This window comes from Ruditapes philippinarum, unplaced genomic scaffold (assembly GCF_026571515.1).
Source record: "Ruditapes philippinarum isolate M1 unplaced genomic scaffold, ASM2657151v2 ctg226_1_1_1_1, whole genome shotgun sequence".
Taxonomy (NCBI): domain Eukaryota; kingdom Metazoa; phylum Mollusca; class Bivalvia; order Venerida; family Veneridae; genus Ruditapes; species Ruditapes philippinarum.
Window position 1 is genome coordinate 76,686 of NW_026856455.1, and position 17,053 is coordinate 93,738.

The 17,053-nt window shown below is 31.4% G+C and overlaps 1 protein-coding gene and 1 long non-coding RNA gene across 2 annotated transcripts; one reads left to right on the top strand and one right to left on the bottom strand.

Annotated features, from left to right (window-relative positions):
- Positions 1-227: 227 nt before the first annotated feature.
- On the top strand, positions 228-5,180 carry LOC132746593 (uncharacterized). Its single transcript, XR_009628001.1, has 2 exons — positions 228-1,988; positions 4,717-5,180. It is a non-coding gene; the product is annotated as an uncharacterized LOC132746593 (long non-coding RNA).
- A 1,888-nt stretch (positions 5,181-7,068) lies between these two features.
- Positions 7,069-12,456, bottom strand: LOC132746594 (uncharacterized). Its single transcript, XM_060735795.1, has 4 exons — positions 12,205-12,456; positions 9,828-10,023; positions 8,260-8,399; positions 7,069-7,952 (listed from the first exon to the last, which is right to left on the bottom strand). Exons 1-4 carry the CDS (start codon positions 12,251-12,253, stop codon positions 7,738-7,740), a joined length of 600 nt encoding a protein of 199 aa, XP_060591778.1. The 5' UTR covers positions 12,254-12,456; the 3' UTR covers positions 7,069-7,737.
- Positions 12,457-17,053: the final 4,597 nt, after the last annotated feature.

Below are 17,053 nucleotides of genomic sequence, written 5' to 3' on the forward strand. Positions count from 1 at the left end.
TGTTGTGGCTGAATATGAAGTATCCATTTATAAATAACAAAGTTATAGCCTGTTACAGAAAAGAACAAGAAAACATTATTTACTTGACTTTGATGGTCAAGGTCAATTAAAGTTCAAGGTAACATTTAAATTATTCAATATGTTTGTTTTGATGCAAGTCTTCTTTTTACCAAGTATAAATCAAATCCGTTCATAAATAACAACAAAATTATGACAATTTAACCAAAATTAAGTGGGTTTATTTTCTTTATTAAATAAAGCGTTTTAATTTAGCGGGTTATTAATGCATGACCGTATCAACACTCGTCTAAGCGTGTATAAAACAGGTTTAGAAGTTTACACCGTTATCTCTGTCACGTGAATTCCGTGTGTAGAATCCTACAGCTTTAGTAAATCACTTCTAGCTTAAATTCCAACGTGGTAACATCGTTCATTAAAACCCACAGCCGATGTTTATATAGCAGCTGATATGGTTTAAAATGCCGAATACCGTCATCTAACATTCAGATAAGTATTTTATTTGCCATAATTGTTTTTTTTTAACAGTTAGAGATTGTATTCTACGATTTTAAGTTCTACCTCTCATGTACATTGTATTTCATAGTTAGTGAGTTCGCTACCTTTGTTCTCTACCTTGCCTTAATTAAATAAATCAGTTAGCTTTAGTATTATACAATATAAAAGTGCATGATTTATTTAGTTTCCGACTGTTTAATACATTTGAATATTCTTTTACTTTTTGAAAACCCAATTTTCTAGTTATCTTGACACATCAGCACGAACACGTGCCATCAGCACGAACACGTGCTTGGTTTCTCCTAAACAGATAGTGATTCAACATTGACGATTCATACTGTTTATCTATATATCTGGTTTATATTTCAATATGTTACGAATTTCAATTACTGTAGTATCTGCCCTATCTGAAGCAGAATTCTGTTGTTATTCATTGAATGAATTTAGTTGGGGTTTTTTTCACCGCATAATATAAATTTTAATGATTTTGCGTACATTTTATTTCTAATACCAATTCTTGTGTGGTGTCAATTATCATCCACTTATTCAGTAGGTGGTTAATATAAGATAAAACGAACAGTAATGGTTATATACAACTTTCGTGAAAAACCCTTATCGAACATAGACAACTGAATTTTCTACAGACTGGTTATATTTGTTTAGAATAAGTGCCAGCTCTTTTTAGAGACTTGTTATTATACCTGTAAATAAAATGGGTAGCTTAAATATTTAAAGCTTTGACAATCTTAACCTTTCGGATGTTGGTCGTATAAACCTCTGGTTAAATGCCGATTTAAATAAATTAGTATACTACCACGCGGTCTTAGACCGTTAGTTGTGGGCGTGGTCTTTGATAATGTATAAAGTATGTATATATTTGACATTGTTGGGTAGAGCAGACTATTTTTCACTAATTATCTTGCTGGGAGGCCAAATATTTATAACATTAGTTTTTTTTCTACACTCACATGTGAATGATATTTTGTTGTAAAGTTGCATTTGGTAATAAGGGTTTATCGCAACATAAACTTGATGTGCGATCGGCCGTGTAAAGTAGACATCTGCTCAGTACTATAAATTCTGTGTATACCTAGCTTATAATTTATTTCTTACACAAAATTAAATCTTTTCCGATTATACTCTTCGTTTTATGTATCACCTTTTTCATTCCTGCCAGCTATAAATAAAGGAATTGATGTAGTTTCTGGACATTATGCTACGACTGACCGCGTATAATTTATATGTTATCATGTGTTTAACTGTTTTCCTTGTCTTTCTATGTAGCATAACCAAAAGGATTGGCAGGTCATCGGCTCGTGAGTCTAATCCCATCAGTCATCAAAGGACGAACACATGTTGTCTTTTCTTATGAAGAAATTGGTCATTCAATCAGTAAACAATATGGCATAGTGGCATGGCATGGTTTTTGGTTGACAGTTAACAAAGAATTTCAATACGCATATGGCGTCGAGGTAATTGCATATTTGATAATCAGTTCTTCTTTTTTCTACTCTTATTTCACATATATAACTTCACTTACGATAAGATACGATAATTGTTAATAAACTATAAAGCATCGAATGCAGAACTTTTCCATAAATAGAACTGTTCTCGCACATATATCCCCCCTTTGATTTGAATATGCAGCATGTCTCTAAAATCATGTTAATTCCTCGAAACTAATACTCTAAAAAAAAAAATACTAAGAGAACATAGAACGTAATTTACATATTACGGGTACTTTCAGTCCACGATAATGTTGTGGGATAAAATATTTTTTAAATAATGCTTTTGCTGTGTTTTTATCACACGTTATACAAAAATATTGTTTGGCATATGTCATTTTATTCAAAATGTGTGCATAGTTATTTTTCCATATGTTGGCATTCTAAAATTTTATCGTTATCTCATCTGTAGGGCTGTAAGCTTTAAGTCCTAGCCGATATCATTGTACTGAGTGTACTTGCTTAAAGTGACACTGTATTCCTTTTTCATTGTCAAGTCTTATTTTAAAAGACTAACTATTTTAATAGGTTATAGGAAATGTACAACAATATCTTATTACAAATCGATTTGGTAAAATATAAAAAATATCACAATATATTATAACACAATGTACTGATACAGAATGTGACTTGAATTCAATAGGATGATTGGATCAAAAACCAACACAAATTAAGTATCAAAACATGTTTCGCTTTATTCAGCTTCCTGAGTTGATACAAAAAAAAAATGACGTAAACGTACAAAACAAACGTTTACGTTAATAGACGTCACATTTGGCGCGTAAATAACGTTATAATATTACAATAAGTAATACAATAAAACATGTGCACATGTATGTATGAACGTATTTTTTACATAGCATATATAATTTTCGAAAAGAATTACATAAACTAACTTGATCAAAAGATACATATATTTTCATAGAGAAACTAGGCTAGTAAATAATTACAACAAGTATGAAAATAACAAGTAGTGAGTACTTATGTGAAAGTTTAGAATCCGAAAAAAATGTGCTTTGAATTTAATCACATGTAGAAAATTGTAAAAAAGGGAGATAATAATTTAGAAACATCGTTATCAATCAGTATATCTTATAAAGCTATCGAATAAAATGAAAATGATCTATCTAATATTTATTCAAAACATGGTATTATGCTCAAAATCAATTTATGTTATACGAAATAATCAAAAATCATATGAATACATTATGAATAATGTAGAATATAAATAAAACAATCAAAAATATGCGCGAATAAAGGGAGGTAATTAAATACTTATATCATCGACATAAATAATGTATTTGTATAGATTCAAATAAATTAATAACAATTTTAGATACAGCTAATGACTACTAAAATAGAACAGTCTTTTTATGCCGATATGTACTAAAAAAGATATTGACGAGTTTGTAAAAAGTTGCAAGTATATATACTTGGAAAACGATTTTATCATTTGTAAAGCACCTTTGCATTCAAACCCTTCCGGAAAAATGTTTCTGTCTTACGTAACCAGTATGTCTCTTTCAAAAGTCTCCCCATATTATAATGGTGTTTAACAATCGGCATAAATTCAATGTAACAAATATAAGTACACATGTATATGTATGTCTTCCCATCGTAATATAAGTAAAAGTCAATATTACCTTAAAATAAATCGTGATTGTAATAGGTATTTTCTGTTTGGCGAATTTTATTTCATAAAATATTGTGTGGCCCTCAATACACGCTATTATGTGCATTTCGGTGCAATGAATGCTGTCCGTCAACATCATCTCATTATATACGGAGATCTCTGAGAGTTCACCTTCGCCTCGTTTTCTCTTTAGCTCTGAATATGTTATTTTCTACTGGATTTTCCATGCCATACGACTCCATTTCCCAGACCGTATTGTAACAGAATTTAGCATATTTAGCGCTTATTATCATAGTTTCAGCACCATTGCGTTGCTATGTAGCTGTCCAAGCATTTTCGCTGGGAGCTGTCTTTCATATTTTATTCATTACATTATTTCATATTTTGTTTTCATTGACATTTATTTGCACCAAATGCTTAATAAAGTCACGGCCTTATCCCATTCAATTATGTTTGTTATTTCTTTTTCTGCAATGGCAAATTACAATGTTGTTACAACTGTTAAATAAACCTCTTCATTTAAAGGCCGTTATGTGTTAAGAGGTTCTACTTATCATAGTAAACAGGTTCTACTAAACATAGTAAACACAAAATAGAAGATTCTTGGTTCTACTTTTGTCGTTAAAATGGTGTGTTTCACAACATCATGTTGCTAATTGATGACATCATAATGTCCCTATTTACCTTTAAAGAGTATTTATGTGTGAGGCATTTTTCCGGCTGATATCGAACCTCAATTATTTTTATGAATAAAACCCGCATAGAAATTAAGTGGGTTTATTTTCTTTATTAAATAAAGCGTTTTAATTTAGCGGGTTATTAATGCATGACCGTATCAACACTCGTCTAAGCGTGTATAAAACAGGTTTAGAAGTTTACACCGTTATCTCTGTCACGTGAATTCCGTGTGTAGAATCCTACAGCTTTAGTAAATCACTTCTAGCTTAAATTCCAACGTGGTAACATCGTTCATTAAAACCCCACCCACCCTACCCTTAATTGCTGATATTTATATACAAATTTTGTTGTACGCTTTACTGCTGTCAAGACTTTATATTTCAGCTGTGAGCCGGACTCCATTCCACTGTTAAACCATGCCATGCCATGCCATGCTGCTTGCCCAACTAAAGAGTACCACAATAAGGAGACCATCCGTAATAAACTTGGACATAGTGTTAACTTTCATCACTGTATGATGTTCATAGCTGGAACAAAAGCTGTCTGCAGTAGACATTTAACTTATAAACAGTGTTAAAACTTGTAATTTTTAACAGTGTTAAAAGTCGTAACTAATAATTGTGCAAATTCGTAAAGTTAAAAAATACTCCAATAGAACATTTAAATAATTTCAAAACATGCGTAAATGTAAAATTTGTATCAATTTGCAAGGATGCGATCCGACATCCGGTGGTATGACATTGACAAACGGATGCAGGTTTCCTATTTTCCCAGTGGGTTTTGGTTTTCCTGAGCGAGTCGACCACAGTTTGCAGATTGATTAATTGCGCATGTTAGACTTTTTATTGGGCACACAATTGTCCTTTGTCGAAATTTAACCTAGAGATAAATCAATTGTATCAGTTTCGAGATGAACTTGTATGTTATAAGATTTTTTCCTTTTTTTTTGTGTGTGTGTTAATTGACATGTTAACCCCCCCCCCCCTGTTCTAATCGCCCGTCGTGACTTTAGCTCTTTCATTTTATTGAACTTAATTGTGAAAGTCACCTATTTCGCTCGTCAAATATTTTACTCTAATGCAATTTTATATTTTTGAGTGAGCACCGCTTTTGTTTTATAAATGATTATACACTCTTTTGATTTTACAGCTCGAGGCTTCCAAAATTAATCACAAAAAAAACAAAAAAAAACCATCCCCCAGAAAAAGAAAAAGAAAAAAAAACAAGAAAAGAATAAGAAGAATAAAAAATGTGTTTTTAATGTATTTTTTTCTTCTAGGTTGGCCTTCCGTATCTGCAACCTCGCGTTCGGTTGGCCATCTCTTATCATTGGTGTTATTGGGCGGGCGCCCTTTAACCGTTAGAGGGGGCCTAGACCTAAAGGTCGGCCGTTCACCATGTCCTTGAATTGACTGTGTCTTATATGAACAGGGTTAAAACTCAGCTTTTCGGCCAAACGGCTATTAGTGGTCTGTCGATAGCTGCAAAAATAGTATGTACGTGTAGGTCCGTACATATTCCAAACAAAAAAAATAGCTGGCTTTGCTACAAACCTCTAACAAAATGGGTATGTTGAAACAGACATGTTAGCCCCCCTGTTCGAATCTTTGTCTGCCGCTTAGCTCAGTCAATTTTTTGGATGGTTATTTATAACATAGTAGCTTAGTTGCTACGTCCAACCCTGCATTGTCGCTCTCCATATATTCGGTTTTCCATCTATTCATATAAACAAACATTAAACATTATCATTAAAAAAAAAGAGCTTATAGGCGTCCTAGTAGGTGACTTTCAAAACTTTCATCATTTTTCTGAAATTTGTAATGGTGTGTGCTTAAATAATTAACGTATGTAATACATAATTGCCCTCAATACACGCTATTATGTGCATTTCGGTGCAATGAATGCTGTCCGTCAACATCATCTCATTATATACGGAGATCTCTGAGTGTTCACCTTCGCCTCGTTTTCTCTTTAGCTCTGAATATGTTATTTTCTACTGGATTTTCCATGCCATACGACTCCATTTCCCAGACCGTATTGTAACAGAATTTAGCATATTTAGCGCTTATTATCATAGTTTCAGCACCATTGCGTTGCTATGTAGCTGTCCAAGCATTTTCGCTGGGAGCTGTCTTTCATATTTTATTCATTACATTATTTCATATTTTGTTTTCATTGACATTTATTTGCACCAAATGCTTAATAAAGTCACGGCCCTTATCCCATTCAATTATGTTTGTTATTTTCTTTTTCTGCAATGGCAAATTACAATGTTGTTACAACTGTTAAATAAACCTCTTCATTTAAAGGCCGTTATGTGTTAAGAGGTTCTACTTATCATAGTAAACAGGTTCTACTAAACATAGTAAACACAAAATAGAAGATTCTTGGTTCTACTTTTGTCGTTAAAATGGTGTGTTTCACAACATCATGTTGCTAATTGATGACATCATAATGTCCCTATTTACCTTTAAAGAGTATTTATGTGTGAGGCATTTTTCCGGCTGATATCGAACCTCAATTATTTTTATGAATAAAACCCGCATAGAAATTAAATAATTGACCTTGAAAGTCAAGGATCTAATTGTTCAAAAATGATTATGATAGTAATTAAACATCTTGGAATTTTCGTTTAAACTGTCTTATTTTTTTCTCAAGACTTTAATAGTTCAAATGTTTTTTGATACAAGGAGTTTAACTTGCTCAATACTGATTTCTATATTCTTTATTCGTGTCGTGTTACAACTTTCGTAATTAATAGATATCCTGGTGAAATAAACGGGACTTTTATCCGTTGATCATTCGAGCATAACATGTCTGTATTTAAAAGTATAAAAATGTTTGCTAGGTATATACAAGGTCATGATCCACTTCAATATGTCATCAATCAAGAAGAAAAATGGCACCTTTAAACAACGAAAAAACAACAACAACAACAACACCAACAAAAATCGTACTCGTACATTTCCAGTCCCTTTTCTATGGAATTCAAACATGTTGTGTCAAACTTAGCTACTTCGATGCTTTTAAGAACGTCTATCTGCCACTATTGATAAAGCTAAATTAGAATGCATGCATGTTTGCTTACTTTGCATTTTGTCTTTAAGGGTTGTACATTCATAAAAGACTTGGAAAACTTCGGCAAATTCCGGAACTTTCCGTCTTGTTAAGTCCAAATAATCACCTATATCACCAGGGACAGCATAATTTTATTTTGCCGACAGTTTTCAAATAATATACAAGATACCGTTACTTCAGTGGTTAGCCGAATTTACACGAATAAGAAATATTTTTGAAGAAAATTTTTTTTTTATATAATGACAGAAAAATCTATATATACTACATGTATTTCTGAATCATCTTTAAAACGCCAATATTCAATATCACAATCACTTAAGTTTTCTTTCAAGTTTCAAAAGGATGTTTAGTTTCTGTTTGTTGACCACTTGGTACGGGATATGAAACGCCTGGCGGAGGATGGACGGGATTAACGTCCCCTGACGGGTTATACCCCGGATTCTGTAACGGAAGTGAAGAGTTCCCTGGTTGTTGTGACAAAAATGGCGCACCATATCCGGGTGGATTCGATTGCATTGATGTAGGATTAAGCATCATTACATCTTTAAAAGAAGAAAAAAATCGTTTATTTTACAAAAAATCATTATTTTAGATTTAAGTTTAACTGTTTCACATAGGTTTGTCTAAAGATAAAATAGCCTATTTGCCTATTTCTCTTCTATGTCAATATTTTTGGATTAATAAGGTAATCGCTACAATCATATGAAATAATCAGAAAACTTCAAACCAAAGATGTCTTAGAGAACGTAAGTTGCACTAGATTTCATATATTAGATTATCAAATTTGTGTTGTGATTAAACAATCACTGCGATGTTACCATATGATTAAAATTACCAAGAACAAATTACTTGTATGATAAGGTTGATGGGCAGGGGCAACAACTGTTCCTGAAGATTTTTGGCTACACATGGTCATACAACAGTAGCAACAACATATGCAAGTCAAAATAACGCCAATGCCTCCCACAGCGATAAGGATTGGAGCCCATCTGAAAAAGGTACATGTTACATTATAATAAGGCATAAATGTGGTAAAAGTGGATGCCAAGTAGTTTGACACGAACGGTTTTGAAAAGAAAGAAAGAAAGAAAGAAAGAAAGAAAGAAAGAAAGAAAGAAAGAAAGAAAGAAAGTGAGAATGAAAAAAAAAACACTAAAACAAAACGACCTGTAAACCTTTTCAGATATCAAGGTTTTTGTTATTTCTCTAATATTTTCAAACATTGTTTATTTTTCCAACTGTATAAGTTATTATACATGTTTATATGGTTTCAATATCTGTGATTTCCCCCTTTTTCAATATTCTATTTTACACAGTCCGGCTTATTGATTTCATATTTAGGGCAAACACATTCTTTTAATTTTAGACACTACGCCGCTTTTTGTGGCACAAACGTGTCACATTGAAATCTCTATGATAACCGCCGTATGAACACATCTTCTGAGTTTGCTCAATTAAAATCTAGCCATTTCATTTTCTCCAGAAGAGAGCATGAAAAGTAGCTTGCATTAACAATTCCTGTCAATGAACAGGCTCAGTAAAACCCGGCCTGAAACATATTATATTTTGTCGTTTAAAAGATTTAATTTTTTGACCATTCAAGACACTTAAAAGATCCCGTAACTCAAGTCTTTTATGACTTTATATCATAAATATAATGCTCAAATGAAGATTTATCAATATTATAAGTTCCAAAATAGCATTATTTGTAAAGATATTACCATGTTAATAAAGGGAGGTAATTTGAAATTTAATTTCTATGAAGACTTAGTCAAAATTGTTCAATAACAAACGAATGCATATATTTTAATGATAACATATAAAGTGGACAAATATTTGCAGTACATATTTAACATATTCTTGGATGTTTGAAAATAGTTTTAGAAACATAATTATACATACATATATACATTTTTCAGTTAAGTGGTAACAACCTTAATTACAACATACAGGATCTTTAATGCTAGCTTTTGCTCATGGTATTTTAAGAAGACCCTCAGAGGATGCAGTTTAACCAAATATACAGACATGATTATCACAAAGGCATACAAGCATAATTGTGGTTTTAGTTTTATTTGTAGATCTTATTCTTATTGCCAAAATATTATACTAATATAGATTTTAAATGAACATTAAGACGGCGTGTAAAAATGTACTACGTTCAGCTGAACCTATTGTTGTTTTGGAATAAAATTTCAAAAACAAAAGTAAAAATAAAAATAACAAATGATCAGATCATAACAGTGATACATTTTAATGTCACTTAAATATTTATATCAACTCTTGAAAAACACTCTGCTTTAAAACCAACATTTCTTTGGTCAGCCAATATTTTATATCAGAACACAAAATCTGAAAATTACTATATTTGCTGTTTACTCCTAGTTTGAAAACCCGACGTGTATGTTTATACTCACATGTTCTGTACGAAGTAGTCGGTGCAGAACCCAACTCTGTCATCTGCAGGGGCTACGAGGAAAATGTTGTCACAGCAATCGAGTACGCCGAGAGTAGAGGTGCCGCAACAATAGTCGTCGCACCATTTCTGGTCGTGGTACTCAAATGTCAGATCATAGTACGAGTCGCAGCACTCACCCGCCTTACTAACATACGCTATCAAAATAAAAGACAATACGATAACAATATATTTGCATCTGGTGATGTATTTTAGGAGTATGCAACATTTCTTTCAGAGCAGTTGTTTTATTATTATTCATTCATTTATTTATTTTATTTTATTTTATTTACTTTTTGGTGGGGGGTGGCGGGGTTGTTTGTTTTTGTTTATGTTTAAAGTGTGAAATTTTTTATTGAGGATTTACGTTATAATTAACATTTTAGTAACATTTGCTTCATCAAGAATATGTGTGAAGCGATATGTTCGAGTTGGAGGTAGGCGGGGGGCATGTTTCTGCTAGATTTCAGATATGTGTCTTCATTGTAAATGGTCCACAACAAGTGTGTGGTATTTTCTGTGTACTAGTGAGAAAGCAATGTGGTTTTAAGGCTCCCGAGCACCGCTTTACAAACATCAAATGAATGTCATCGTATAAATCCGCTCTAAAGTAAGTTATTGGAACTGCTCTTGATTTGATTGCAGAGGTTGGACCAACGATACTATTCTTAGAATTTTTTATCCAACCCTCTTGGTACTATGAAAATGTCATAATGTATAATGTATGAATACGAATTCAATGAAATATTAATAAACTGAACTTGATTGCAGGTAAAATAAATATTCAGTAACAATACATGAACATAGCATTGCAACACGCCTATAGGGTTAGTTTATTTCATTTGAAATTTTCGAAAAAGTGTAACATAAAGTATCTAAAATGTAAAATATCTAAATAGATCGATTTTAATTACCCTTTTTTTAAAATGTGTAAAATATGATTAATAACTAATGAACCAATCGTTAAAATATTTTTATTAAAACATTCATATTTAATTTTCAAGTTTGGTTTGTTTTTTCGAAAATAAATGTTTTCGATTATCTGAAAACCTTTATGTTAAAATCAATTCATTCATTCATTATTAACACCAGAACGCCTGAATGAAGATACGCCTATTTCTTAAAAACAGTTTTAATATTATTTTCGTCCAGTGTCATGTAATGGTGTCTGTTTCATTCATTTAAAGCGGTCACAATGACCTGTAACATTTTTCGAAATTATATAGATTCATTTGGGAGAACTTTTTTATCATTATCTTTCTAATATATTAACCCATTACTTCATGAGCATTTTGTGAAAAATGGCTGTTTTCATTGAAAAGTCTCCCGTTACAAGTTCAAATTGCTATAAAACTATAAAAACTGCTTCAATACTAATCAAACTTGGCACAAATGTTGACTGGACCATTGCCTTTGCAACAACATGCTCAGGCTTAAATTTCCTGTTACCATGGCAACGAGGGGACATCTCAAAATTGCCAAAAATCACTATTTTGCGTTGATTTTTTCCATCAAAATTGATTTCAAAGTGCTGCAACTTCTCAATGGATTGAGATAGAGTCAAATGCTTTTCAGCGTTGGTTACACATTACCTTATAATCGATCTGGGGTAATTTTTAGCCTCTAACAAGTCCAAAATTTTCTTGGCGATGAGGGGGACTGCAAACCCCCTTCAAACCCCCCAAACAGAAGGGACACATCCTTCCTCTGGCAACCCCCTGATGTATCTTTTTGTTGGGGGCCGCGCCGAAAAAGTGGTCACTTTTTAAACAACATTTCTCAAACAAAAACAAGTGTTGGGGGCCTAAATAAGGCTTTTTTTCACCTTTTGAGACAACGAAGGGGGGGGGGGGGGGTGAAAAAGGCGTTAAAAAGCGTGTATATCGCGTAATAGGTTAATACATATTTGAAGTGAAAATATAAAAAAATATCACACAAAGACTGCAAAAACAGAGAGCAAAAATACTTATGTCTGTTTTATATATACGGACAAAACATATATACCATAAGAAATGAACTTTAATTTGTTTGTTTTTTTAACTTTTTTTGCAAAGATCGTTATTGATGAGCTAATGCTATATTGTTCTTTTTTTCAAGTGCCTTCAAAATATTGTATTAATAAAGCACAAATTCATTTTAACTATATATTTAATCTATCTTCATACAGAGATATTGCATGCCATTCTGACATACGTTTAACTTTGTATGTTGAATTTATATTGTTGTGTGCCCGTAGCTCATCAATGATCAATACACGAAACAAAAGAAATGATCATTCAAGAAGGTCTATGTTAGCAACAGACTACTTTTGATTTTATTTCAATAAATAAAATACTTACCAAATATCGCTACACAGAAAATACAAAATATCCACTCCGCAGTTTTCATATTTCAACAAAAACGATCTGTAAAACACTGCTACATGCGCATCAAACTATTTAATCGAACAAATTTACTCAAATTACAAACTCAAGCTGTTAACATTAGACCGAGCGCATTCACTTTACATGTGCAACGGAATGGTTGAAATAAATAAATAGGTCTGAGCACGCTTTTAAAGTTTTGAATTTCTTTATAAACACTACCACCCTGTTTTTTATTTAACGATATTAATTAACAATGACAAAATATTAATATTTGTAAGGAGTTTGTGGTTATGAAAGTAGATTTCATGGAATTTCACGGCTCATTGTGTTAGGTGCATTCACTGTCTCGATCAATCAAAACAAGCAAAATCAATTAGACATAACCTGCAAGAGTGTTTTCTGAAAATACCTTGCTTTTTCAGAAAATGTCACCTGTCCCCAGACAGAATACAACAAAAATGCTTTAACATTAAGCCAATTCGCCTTTCAATATTTCAAGTGATAGTTGCGTCATTCATACAGACAAACACTACACCTTTATGATTTATAATGTAAATCTTTTCCTTTTTATCGGTTTCTATTTGTAAATGCTCGGCAGTTTTTTGTCAATTCTATTCATTTGAAGCTAAATGCCTTTGTAAGTTGTTATTTCATGTTTTATAGTAAAGATCTTAACTTTTATGCAGTTTTTTTTTATATTTCGTATCTTGAACTAAACTTTATTTTAAAAAAATTGTAATTGGAGACTGGTTTTGCAGCTATAACAGGCAATATGCTTTATTTTCCAACTTATTTCACACCAGAGAAATATTAAAAGCTATTACGAAGAATATGTGATTTTTGTCATTATACTTATCTCCTGAAATGTTATAATTATCATTATTATTATTGTTATAATATCTTTAATATCGGCAGTAAAGTGTTTTTTCAAAAATGAAAATTTTATCAATACTTCAATGATTTAGAAAAGTCTTATTTAAGATGGATGACTGAGACTACAATGCATGCATTTGTCATGATAAGTGGAACTCACTTAACTGACTTCTTTCATTTTCAAAAATTCTAAATACAACTTAAGTTACCATTTTCCTGTTTATTAAACAAAAAAATTCTGACACAAAATTATAACGGGATGAAACAATGTACATGTACAATCGGAACGTCCTCGGCAGTTCGAGAGACTGACGGAAAGGGCCGAAAAGTTGCGATTGTGTACATGTATAGTATAAACATATGAAATACATATATTAGAACTCATGCAATGTATCAGAATATATCAAAGTAACAATACAACAAAATAATCAATTAAATGTCATATTATTGTAGTCCAATGTCATAAACATTATTTTGCGAACAGAAATAAACAAGAAAGGTTCACCCGACAACGGTGTCATAGAGTAAAGAATTCACCACCATTCAATCAGATTTAAATACCATAAAATCGATGGTGAATGTATGAGTTACAGTTATTTTAGATGTTATCTGTGTTGTTTTTTACATCAATAAATGAATACGAAAACGTTGTTGAAAATTTGAACAATCATTGTTTTTCAATGTATTTAAACCTATTTAAACTTCTTTAATTACAAGATTAAAATCTGAGCTCACGCCGGAACAATTGCCTATTCAAAATATTTGACGCGGATTGACATAATTACTACATTCGCACATACTGAAAAAAGAAGAAAATTTGATGAAGATCCGGCTTCATGTTTTTTACATTTTAAAATTTTAATGTTATTTATCTTTAGGTTCAATAGTTATTATAACACTGTTCGTTTGCAAGGTCGTTTGTTATTGGATATAAATTATAAACACGGCTGCTGAGATCCTTTCATGACCCTAACTTGTCTTATTCAAATTATCTAATAAGTGCATTGCAATAATAATTTCACCACAACCTATTTGTTTACAAAAGAGCATACATCAATGTATTTGTTATTCAAATAAAGGTCAGAGTAGGGATCTATCAAATTTCATTCTCGTGAAGAAAATTTGCTGTATGATAAATACGTTATAAAATTATTGACTGGTTATATGGCCGTATAAATAGTGCAATATTTATTTGTTTCTATTAAATTACTATTTTAAAAATTAGCTCGAGTGATAACATAATTATAAGATCTGTTTATAAAATGAGCGCTAACGACTGTAATAACGGTTATACAAATTGGGTTTCTCATGTTAACAGGATATTAGATAATTACGAATTCTCAAATGTATTTGAAAACCCTAGTTCTGTAAACGTTAAATCATTTATTCGTGAATTTAAATGTAGATTGATAGATATTTTTAAGCAAGAATGGTATGGAAATATTAACACATACTCTGCCTTGAATATGTATAGAATATTTAAATGCATGTACACTTGAATATGAAATATACTTAGATTTATTACCAAAGAAATTACGAACGTTTTTGGTTAAAATTAGAATTTCATTGCATTTTTTGAGAATACAAACAGGGAGGTATACGCGTAATAATTTACTAAGAAACGACAGATATTGTTCATGTTGTAACACAAGAGATATTGAAGACGAATTCCACTTTTTTTGTATATGTCATTGCTACATGTATTTTGAAATATATCAAACGTTTTTTATTTTGTCAACCCATCTGTTTTTAAATTTCATGATTTGCTTTCTTCTTCAAATAAAAACGATATTGTTAAATTGTGCCAGTATATGAAAGAGGCATTTGTTATTCGAAATTCATTTATAAATAAATACTAGTATACCTGATGCTGTAGTACTATTACCTTTCTGCCTTTGCTATACATGTATGCATTATATGTAAATATAAGTTTAGTGCATTTGATTAAACTTTTGTAATATGTTGTAGATATGCCACATGTTTATTATTGACGTTTATGTATTAGATGATATTCTTATGTATATTGTCAAAATTCTTTATAATAAATGCAACTGAAGTACGAAGATTTTCTTGTTTGTATAAACTCTATTTTATTGATAACCGTTTCATTTACATAAATTACATAACTTGAATATAGAGTACTTACGGATTGAACAGGATCTTGTATATTTTATTTGAAACAAAAAACCTCTCTGTAATCAGTGTTTCATAAATTTAGTTAAATGCATATTTTATATACATTTTGTATTATATGAACCTAGATAATTATACACATGTTTCCTTTAAAGTGAAATTTGCATGTTTAACGATGAGCAAATACTGCAGTACCACGTGCGTTTTTGTGATCTGCGCGGGACTTAATACCTATTTAAAATAAGGTCTTCCATAACAAAAAAAAAGCAATATTTTATTATGTGACAAAGTGCCGGGCCCTCATTCAAGTAAGTAACAAATACATATAAAATGTAAAAAAATCATCAAAAGTATGTTTTACGTAAATTAAAGACGACGCATGTTTGAACAACCGAAATTCACCCGGTTTCATTTTACGAAAAAAATAAATACTGACTTGTACCAAAGATACATTCTGTGTATGGGTAACTTGCTAAAATAAGCGAGCACCACACTTAATCCTATTTAAAGTATTGAAAAAGGAGAAAATACTACCTGGACTGTTATTTGTATTGGTTTTCTACCCCACGCATATAACAAACATGGAGCACAGAGTGTATAACAATTATGGACTATCATCGCATATTGTTTTAGTATATACTATGACAAAACATATGGACATATAACGAGGGGTGTTAAAAAAGAAATAGGACTAAGAGACCTGCGTCTTCATATTCTATCAATTTTTGAACATTTTCAAATGTACGGCAATCGTCATAATATTTTCTACAATTTGAGCATACGTTTATTAAATTGTAGTGCCAAACAAGTGTTTGCTGTGATATTGAATAACCATGGTAACACGCACCATGCAGTGCATCAAAAACGTTTTTGAATTTCACTGCTGAACTAATATGACTGATTTAAAACTTTACACGCTGAGGAAAATCTCAATTCTTCATCTTGGTATGATAAAAATATAAGTGGCTAGGATGCAGACAACGGGAATTATGTGCTTATATAGAGTCAAATATCAATGGTATTGCAAACGGCCTCATTTTTTCTAATATATTAAGAAACAACTCTTATTTGTAGTTATACGGTTTATTTCTTCCATTGTTTTTATACATATTCTCAATAGTTATAACAAAATTTAGCAGGGTTTTTAAAGAAAGTAGAATTTTTATATACTGTATTCGTGCAATAGATTTGCACCATAACAACAGTATAGAGTTTGGTCAGACTACACAAGTGCGCAGGCTAACCTGGCTCTACACTGATATCAAAAGCAAATCGCTTTAAGTTACAGCAAGATATAGCGGATATTGAATTAGTGAAGCAAGTTCAATACTGAATCTATTGAACTCGTTGAATTTTTAAATAGTATTATGCTCGCCTCTGAACGAGTTGAATAAAAATATGGAGAGCATTTTATTACTTTATTCCGCAAGTTCAATAAATTCAGTAATGAGCCTACACGACATAATATTTACATACCATAAAGAAAGATTGTTTAAATTGAAAAGAAATCATTTTTATAGTATACTGTAACGATAACATTTAGCGCGTCTTTACGCTATTTTTGCATAACGCAAATGACGTCAAGTCAAAATATATGCACGGCCGTATCAATACCATTTTTACGGATTCACAGAAGCGACACTGGCATGTGATAGATTTGTTAAATGAACAGATTTAATAATCTACATAAAATATCATAAAGCTAAGATATAAGAATTAGCTATAGAACAGCATAACAAATGCCTTTATGCAAAAAAAGATAGATATACCTCAAGATAAGTTGTGCATGTTAAAAAAGAAATAAAAACACAACAAC